At 41.9% G+C, this 10,000-nt stretch overlaps 1 protein-coding gene across 1 annotated transcript in view; it reads right to left on the reverse strand.

Moving 5' to 3' along the window:
- The window catches only part of LOC123511168 (neuronal acetylcholine receptor subunit alpha-10-like), a 61,766-nt gene extending 54,349 nt beyond the window's left edge, over window positions 1-7,417 (reverse strand). Inside the window, 2 exon segments of the mRNA XM_045266823.1 lie at window positions 999-1,065; window positions 7,026-7,417. Of these exon segments, the coding sequence (XP_045122758.1) occupies window positions 999-1,041 (43 nt within the window). The 5' untranslated portion in view covers window positions 1,042-1,065; window positions 7,026-7,417.
- Between the last annotated feature and the right edge of the window lie 2,583 nt (window positions 7,418-10,000).

Genomic DNA, 10,000 nt, shown 5'->3' on the forward strand with positions numbered 1-10,000 from the left:
GGTGTGTGTGTGTGTGTGTGTGTGTGTGTGTGTGTGTGTGTGTGTGTGTGTGTGTGTGCCTGGCCATCGCACACGCAACGCTCCTCCAAGCCTAGCCTAGCTTCTGTCTCGCGTCCCACACCACGGGCTCTCAAGGACAGTACAAAGAAAAAGAAAGGAAGAGCAAATATCACACAGCTAGAGAGAGAGAGAGAGAGAGAGAGCCTTTGTACTGAAATAATTGTGATATGTAGAAGTAAAAATGTAAGCAGGAAGGAAGAAAAACGAAGGAAAGAAGAAAGTAAACGAAGGAAGAAAATTATATCTCAGTTTTTTCTTAAGAATATTTGTTCTTCCATCACTATTTTTCTTTCAAAACTGGTGTCTTATTTTTTTTAACACTTTTATGCCTCTATCACTTTCTATATTTCATTTCTTGCAGTGATTAATTTACTTGACTTTTCTCTCATATAATTTTACTGTCATGTCCTCAAAACGGACTCTCTCTCTCTCTCTCTCTCTCTCTCTCTCTCTCTCTCTCTCTTTTTATATACATATCCCACGGACGCAATAGCCAAGTTTTTTCCCTTCTTTTTATTTATCTGCGTCTGCAGCCCTCGGGTCGCCCCGCCTTCGTATTGAGGGACGGCAGCGCGAGGAGTGAGGTGTCGTGGTGAGGAAAAGAAGCCATGAAGGAATGGTGACAAGTGAATGGTTCCTTCTGCAACGCTAATCCGTGAACTGGTGTGCTTGTTATTGCTCCTGATGGTGTTGCTGCCACTGTAACTATTGATATTGTTGTTGGTGTCACTAGTACTGCCATCATTCCTAGTTACAAGTGAAAAAAAAATACATAAATGGCTGCTTTTGTAATGCTACTTCTTGTAAACCGTCCTTCTGCTACCACCACCACTACCACCACCATCACCACCACTACTACTACTACTACTACTACTACTACTACTACTACTACTACTACTACTACTACTACTACTACTACTACTACTATTAGTACTCACCGGAGGTCAGGAGGGCAGCGAGAAGCAGGCCAGCTGGGGTCATGTTGAGGTCATTGGCCTCTTATACCTGTGGAGGCAGAACGGAGGTGAGAACAGGTCATTAGAGGTCAGCGCATCTCTCTCTCTCTCTCTCTCTCTCTCTCTCTCTCTCTCTCTCTCTCTCTCATCTTTCCCAATATCCTCTTCCTTCTTTCACTATTTTTAAATCCATCAACTTTTTGCTCCTAGTCATCTTTCTCTCGTTTATCCCCTTCTATGTATTCTCTCTCTCTCTCTCTCTCTCTCTCTCTCTCTCTGTATCGTAAGGTGAGAGGAAACATAAGGGGTTGTGACGGACGGCAAAATTATCCCTCCCCACCTCCTCCTCTCCCTCCTCCTGCTCCGGCTTCTGCTCGTGCTCCTATTAATGCTTTACGCTCTAATAAGCAAAGCTCGATATTATGAACGTTGTCTTTGGTGGGTGCGTACGTGTGTGTGTGTGTGTGTGTGTGTGTGTGTGTGTGTGTGTGTGTGTGTGTGTGTGTGAAATTTTAAAGGTGGAAGGGAGGAAGACTGTGACGCGAATAGATAAATGAATAAATAGATATACCATAAATAAAGAATATGATGCGATGAAGATGAAATAAATGAGCGAAATAAATGAGTAAATAGATAAAATGATGAAATAGATAAAGGAAAGAAGCAAAGGAGGAAACAAGTAAATAAATAAAAACAAAAAGAGATGTGAGGGGGAAGGAAAACTTTAGATATTTGTTTTCTTGTCTTTCTTTTTCTTTTCTTTTCGTCTGTTTGTTTGTCTTTCTTGGTCTCTTGCGTATCTATTGTCTTGGTGGTGAGTTCTCTCTCTCTCTCTCTCTCTCTCTCTCTCTCTCTCTCTCTCTCTCTCTCTCAGCCGCCATCTTGTCTATTAATTCTGAAAGATTAATCTATTTACTGTATTTCCTCCCCTTGGAAATTTACCGCCAGCTATTTTATGATGCAACGCGGCCAGAGAGAGAGAGAGAGAGAGAGAGAGAGAGAGAGAGAGAGAGAGAGAGAAACTTGAAATGGGGTAATATTCATAATTTTTTCCATATCTTTTTTATACGAATTTGTTTAATTATGAGGTTGGAGAGCGAGCGAGCGAGTGAGTGAGTGAGTGTGAGTGAGTAAAAGAGTGAAGGAGAGAGTGAGAGTGAATGAGCTAGAACACATCTATCCACATTTTTATCAATAAAACTTGCGCATTTTTACATATCACCATCACTATCATCACCATCATCATCATCATCATCATTATCATTCCTTCCCGTGACATACAAACAGGCTATCATTACAGTGCTATACAATTTTACTATCACCATCACTATAAAGCAATCCCATCCTTTACACCTCACTATCAGCACATCACCACTTAATCACTGTACACCATCACTCGGCTGTATTCCACCACCATCCTTCTGACATGCTAATACAGTGGTTAATACAGTGGTGCAGTTTGTATTGACGTCTTTTTATTATTATTATTATTATTATTTATACCATGTGGGCTTTTCACGGGAATTTATCGGCTAAAGGGGATACTTTTTTGGGGTACCTCCTATTTCAAAGCCCACCCGCTAGGAAACCTTTGCCCCGAGTGAGGAAGCTCAACCTACACTCGGACCGTGGACAAGATTCGAACCCGTGCGCTGGTAAACCCCTCGGACCCCAAAGCACGCATGGTTCCACTGCACCACGGCGGCCCCATTGTGCACTTCATAACGTGATTGTAGGACTTGCTTACTAAATGTCTTCTTGTGGTGCTTGTAACATAATCTTTTTCCCTTACTTTTGTTGCCCCTGGCCAGAACATTCCTTACATAAAAGAGGGAGAGGATAAAGAGGAGAAGAATATGATGATGATGAAGAAAGCATTAATCTAGTCTCACGTGAGAAATTAAAGACAGTTTAACCTCTTCAGTACCATGACGCGTTTCCATATTCATTCTGGTTAGTATTTTGGTGATTTTATACAGGTTTAGAAACATCTGTGCGGGATTAAAATAGTGAAGACTGTGACCTTTAATCTTTCGACCTCCATAGACCCTTCCTAATGTCAATAAAATGGTCAAATTGTACACAAATCTCAAGGTGAAAATGTATCCCAGGACTGAAGGGGTTAAAGTAATGAGAGGTGATAAGGCGAGAAGCTTTTGACTCTCCTCACGTACAGTATATTCCCTCATCCCTCACAGTGACTCAGCTAAGTGACATTATCGTGACATGCAAACTCGTGGTAAACAGGACGCTATTCTTAACCTCTTCAGTACCATGACACGTTTTAACCTTCTTCAGTAATGGAACGCACCTTTACTATGAGTTTGGGTGTGATTAGACGATTTTATTTGCATTAGGAGGATTCTATGGAGGTCAGAAGATTAATGGCCAGAGTCTTCACTATTCTAATCCTCTACATGAGACTCTGAAGCTGTATAAAATCGTCAAATAGTAACCAGAATGAATATGGAAACGCGTCATGGTACTGAAGGGGTTAATATTTATTCTGCTTACTATATGGTGATTTTACACAGGTTCAGAAGCTTATGTGGGGATTAAAATTGTTACGACTCTGGCTATTAATCTTCTGACCACCGTAGACCCTTCCTAATGTCTATAAAATCATCTAATCATACCCAAAACTTAAGGTAAAAATGCGTCCCAGTACTGAAAGGGGTTAAAGATCACAGCATTTTATCACAAGTTCCTTCCATTACTACACAATCTTTCCCATAACGCCTACAGCTTTAAGATACTTGCTTTGTTGTGCCAGTCAAGTAATTCATTCTGCAGCCACGAGAGGATGTGATTGATCTCCTATTCTCTTTTTTCTTCTCTGTGTGTGTCCATGCAAGCAATTTTTCACAGCGCTTTGATGATTGGTAAAGAGCAACTACACCATTGAAAGCTTAGATAGGTTCTTATGTCAGTATTTTTTTTATTTTTTTTTTTTTTTAGTTTTTATAGTATCTTTCTTTTTATTGCCATTTGTGATTCCAATGATAATTTAGCAGATTCAAGTGGACGTACTGATTTTTTTTTTTTTTTTTTTTCAGACGGTTTCCTTTTCAGTATTCGTTGTAGTTTAACAGATTCTAACGGAAGTATACTGAGGTTTCCAAGATTGCTAACATCATCCTAGTGACTGTTAAGTAGATTCCAGTGGAAGCTATTGAGGTTTGAAAAGACTGCAACCATGCTTCCAGTGACAGTTTAAGAAGTATTTTGTATATCAATATCTATCAGAACATTACAAGCCATCCACATTGCTTTTGAAACACGGAAACACGATCATGGTAAGAGAAGAAGCTTGAGAACCCTAACCAAACTAGACCATACCAGACCAGACCAGACTAGAGCAGAGAGGAGGTCAAACACTGTGGAAGACGTGGATGATACAAATGTGATTTCCTTCTGTAGTTTGCATGGCGCGAGTCTTCTTTATCGAGTCGTCTGTTTGTGTATACTCCTTGATCCAGAAAGAGCTGAAAAAAGTTTACGTATCTTACAAGTTGAGTGAAGAAAGTCTGTTTTGTTATGTTAGTGTGTGTGTGTGTGTGTGTGTGTGTGTGTGTGTGTGTGTGTGTGTGTGTGTGTACGTTGGCTATCTATTACGCATTTAAGCAGCAAGAGGGAGGAGGGAGAACCGAGAGTGCTGAGAGGTGAATAAATATTGGGAATAATTCATGATGAGAAGGCATGCAGGATGATGATGATGATGATGATGATGATGATGATGATGACACACACACACACACACACACACACACACACACACACACACACACACACACACAGAGAGAGAGAGAGAGAGATGGAACAACATAAATAATTGATTCCGCGTCCCCGCCAAAACCTTCGTTGCACCTGAACCACCACCACCACCACCACCACCACCACCACCACCACTTCCTCCTCCACCACGTCCTCCTTCACTTCTAACTCCACCTCTACCACCACCATCACCACCACCACCACCGCCTCTTCCTTCTCCTCCTCCTCTTCCACTAGCTACACCGCCATCACTATCTCCTTGTCCTTTTCCTCCTCCTCTTTCACTTCTACTTTCATCTCTACCACCAACACCACAACCTTCTCTTCCACAATTCTCTTCTCCACTTCTTCCTCCTCCTCCACGACCACTATCTTCCCTATCTCTTCCTCTTCCTTCACTTTTATCTCCATCTCTACTAACATCACGATCTTCTCTTCATCCCCTCTACTTCGTCCTCCTCTTCTCCATCCTCTTCCTCTTCCTCCTTCACCACAGATATCACTCCTTCATCTTTTAATTTTATCTTCGTCGTCTTATTTATCTATTTCTATCAGATCGTGACAAAACAACCTCGTATAGACGAAATAGTCTGCTGCTGTTTGTTCTTGCTTTGTGTTCATCTACTACAGTAACTGGCGCGATTTATTTCCTTATCTTTACTGCTTAAACCTCTTCCTCCTCTCTCAATATCTCCTCTACTAACACTTCCTTTTTCTCCTCCTCCTCCTCCTCCTCCTCCTCCTCCTCCTCCTCCTCCTCCTCCTTCTCGGCAACTACTATTACTACCATTATTTTTTTTTTCACCACTACCACCACCATCACAACCACTACCATCATTTTATCTTGCCCTCCCCACCTCAAGTCTACTTTATTCTCTCTCTCTCTCTCTCTCTCTCTCTCTCTCTCTCTCTCTCTCTCTCTCTCTCTCTCTCTCTCTCTCTCTCTCTCTCTCTCTCTCTCTCTCTCTCTCTTTAAGCTTCTTTCTTTACTTTTTTTTCTCTTCCTCGTCTTTCTCTTTCTTTACATCTTTTCAACCTCTTATTTTTTTTTTTTTGCGTTCCTCCCACTTTTACTTCATCTCTTCCTTTCCTTTCTTTGTTGTTCTATTTTTGTTCTTTATTCTTGTATTATCTTTCCTTGCCATTCGTTTTGTTTTACTTGGCGTCTTTTGTTTCACCTTCTTGCCCTTGTTCTTTTTTTTTTTTTTTTCTTCTTTTGCTTTTTTTTTTTTTTTTTTTTTTTTTTTTTTACTGTTTCATGACGCCAGCGTTTCTCTCTTTCTTTCCTGCTCTTTTTCTTCTCCATTCTCTCCAAAATTTCTTCCTCTAATCCACCTTCTTCCTTCCTGTTCTTCTTCTTCCTCTGCCTCCTCCTCCTCCTCCTCCTCCTCCTCCTCCTCCTCCTCCTCGAATTGCTCAAAACTTTTCCCTTATCTATTATCTTCTTTCTAATTTCTCCTCATTCTCCTCTTTATTTTTTTCTTCTCTCTTGTCTCACCTTTTTAATCTACTTTATTCCCCTTCCTCTCTCTCTCTCTCTCTCTCTCTCTCTCTCTCTCTCTCTCCTTTTTCACCTTTTTTATCATTTTCCTTCGCTTCTTTTCCACTTCTTTACTCCTCCTCCACTCTCCCTTTTCCTCTTCAGAACAATATAATGTGTAATATTGAGTGGACGTCCTGAGAGAGAGAGAGAGAGAGAGAGAGAGAGAGAGTACCTTTTTAAGTTCTTCTCTCTCTCTCTCTCTCTCTCTCTCTCTCTCTCTCTCTCTCTCTCTCTCTCTCTCTCTCTCTCTCTCTCTGTCTCCTGTATCGCTCTCTCACTTTCTCACTCTGTCTCACTCTCAGTATCTTTTTTTTCTCCCTTTTTTTCCCATATTCTCACTCTAGCCTATATTTTTTTTCCTCCCAATGGCCAGGGAGGGAAGCCTTTCATTGCTAGAGATAGGAAGGAGAGAAGAGGGAGAGGGAGAGGGAGAGAGAAAGGAGAGGAGGGAGAGGGACGGAGAGAAGAGGGAGGTATGGTGGGTCTTCTGCTTAGTGGTTATGCTTCACTTCCCTGCAAACACACACACACACACACACACACACACACACACACACACACACACACACACACATACACACACGTAACTACTACCACTACTTCTTCAGCAAGTACAACACTCATAACAACATTAACTACAACTGTCATGACTACTTATATAACTAAAACCATCACCACCACCACCACCTTACCTCATCAAAATAGGTTCCTGTGACATGAGGATGAGGCAGGTGGAGACTGACACAGCGCAGGTGAGTCAGGAGTCAGGTAACAGCAGGTGAGGCCAGGTTAAGTCACGCCAGGTTATATCAGGGGCCACTAACACACCTTAAGACATCACCACCACCACCACCATCATTGTTGCGTTGTACCCTCACAATAACACCACTCCTCCTCCTCCTCCTCCTCCTTTCTCTGCTCTCCTTCCTGTTTCTTCTCTCTGTTCTTACGTACTTCACTGTTTGCTTTGCTCACACATGAACACACACGTACCTACACATACACGCAAACACGTACGCACACAACTGTCTCTGCCATGAATGTTTGACTTTTCAACCTGGAATAAGTGTGTTGATGAATGTGTGTGTGTGTGTGTGTGTGTGTGTGTGTGTGTGTGTGTGTGTGTGTGTGCTGCACCTGTCAAGTTTAGTGTCAATTAGCAGATCCAGGTGAAGGTTGGTGGGTTGGGGAGAGGTGCAGGTGGAGATGGTGGTGGTGGTCGGGGGGGGATGGTGGTGGTTGTAGGAGTGAGGAAGGGGGGGAAAGTGTGGAGTGGTGTGTTGGTGCAGTGACGGTCTAGTAGTAGTAGTAGTAGTAGTAGTAGTAGTAGTAGTAGTAGTAGTAGTAGTAGTAGTAGTAGTAGTAGTAGTAGTAGTAGTAGTAGTAGTAGTAGTAGTAGTAGTAGTGGTAGAAGTAGTAGCAGTAGTAGTAGTAGTAGTAGTAGTAGTAGTAGTAGTAACTTTGTATGAAGAAGAACAAGAACAAGAACAAGAACAAGAACAAGAACAAGAACAAGAAGAAGAAGTAGTAGTAGTAGTAGTAGTAGTAGTAGTAGTAGTAGTAGTAGTAGTAGTAGCAGAAGTCAACGTTGTTGTAGAAGTAGTATTAGTTGTGGTAGAGGTAGTAGTAGTAATGGTCAGTATAGTTGTATTAGCAATTGGAGAGTTGTAGTAGTGGTAGTAGTGAAGGAAGGAGTAATAGTAATAGTATTGTGTGATGGAGTGGTGGTGCAGCGTGGTGTAGTGTGGTGGTGGTGACCGTCGCTACCACAGCTCAGAGCGCGACTGAGGTGGGACAAGTCGGCAAGGCACACGCACGCACACATACACGCACGTGCGCGTACACACACACACACACACACACACACACACACACACACACACACACACGAGATGAAGACCACAGGCATAAGTTTAAGAAATCGCCCACAAAAAGTTTCCTAAACACGCGAACAACAGCAACAACATTCTCTCTCTCTCTCTCTCTCTCTCTCTCTCTCTCTCTCTCTCTCTCTCTCTCTCTCTCTCTCTCTCTCTCTCTCTCTCTCTCTCTCTCTCTCTCTCTCTCTCTCTCTCTCTCTCTCTTCGTACTTGAGATTGGGTCCCGAAAGAAATATTTTTTAATTAGCATCGGGACAGACAGACAGACAAAGGCGAGAGCAATAATTACTTGAGACAATTCTTGGTTTTGAGTTGCAGCTATAGTTGTATTCATAGTAATTACTTGAATCTCTCTCTCTCTCTCTCTCTCTCTCTCTCTCTCTCTCTCTCTCTCTCTCTCTCTCTCTCACAGGTTAGTCAACCAGCCAGCCAGCATCTCAGTCAATACTCATCCAGCTAGCTAGGCAATCAGCCAGCCAGTCAGCAAGATAGGCAGTCAACCAGCAAGCCATCCTGGCAAAAAAGCCAATCCAAACAGCCAGATAGGCAGCCAGCCAGCCAACCAACCAACCTACCAACTATCCAGCCATTCACAGTTTGCTCTCCATTCGTCCCTATCACTTGTAGCCAATATTCCATGTTCCAGCCATTGTTCTTGCATCCAACGTTCTTTCACGCCAACCATCCAAACATGTGCGCCAGAACGCATGTTTCTTCTTTGGCCTGATCCCGCTAGGAGTCGTTACAGCTGATCAACTTACAGCGCGTTTGATGATCAATGCCTTCCAGTTCCTCACCACTTCATATCTTATAGGCATACCTTCTCTCGGTGCATCCATAAACTTTATTTTATGTTTTCTTCTCTTTCTCCTGGTGGGTAAATCCATTTCATCATCCTCTTCCCTCATACCCATCTCTCTTAATAAACCCAAACCGCCACAGCTTCGCCACTCTAACATGTTACAGAATTATTCTCTAATAAAAAGGTAATAGGTAATGAAGTCTGGCAACAATATCAGTACGCTCTGGACGAGCGATTGACTAACCAATCAATTTTCTTTCATTTTAATACGGCGGCTCACTACACAATGCTGGGGATTAAATGTTTGCACAAATTAATTAAGCTTGCTCAATGTACATATTTAACTATATCATCAAACTAACCAGCCACAGAACAATTACTTAAAGCTACTTGACGTGACTGCGCTTAGCTTGGCTCTAATCCCTGGCACTGAGCTCGTTGCACAATCCTGTACACACGCTAATGAAATCTGTAGCTATACTATGTTAACTAGATGAACTGTTGAACTGTACACCAATATCAACAATAAAACAAATCCCAGCAACTACACGAATATCATAAACCATTGGGAAATTGCTAGACTAACCTGCCAATCCTTTTACTGTTATGACATTCAATACATCTCAATGCACTTTTAGGTTCACTGGATGTCAGCAGCAAAATAATAGATACCTAACAACCAGAATAGCAACGCATACTCTATATAAAGTATATGTTAGCTTTTTAATTAACAATACATTGAATTTAGGTGTAGGATGAATATTAGCTTCCCTCAATATTTTTTTTTTCTATTTACTGTATTCTTGTTTTATTTATTTATTCATTATTTTCTTTACAACTAAATAATTATAACGCCTTTGCACTCACACAAAAGATGGTTAGCTGTTCGCTTCACGCTCTAAGTGACGCCAGAAATCCACACTTGCAAGCCTCACCTCCGGACTTGGGAGCAGGCAAGACTTGAGTTGTGGGAGTTTGAGGGGTG

This window comes from Portunus trituberculatus, chromosome 31, assembly GCF_017591435.1.
Source record: "Portunus trituberculatus isolate SZX2019 chromosome 31, ASM1759143v1, whole genome shotgun sequence".
Taxonomy (NCBI): Eukaryota; Metazoa; Arthropoda; class Malacostraca; order Decapoda; family Portunidae; genus Portunus; species Portunus trituberculatus.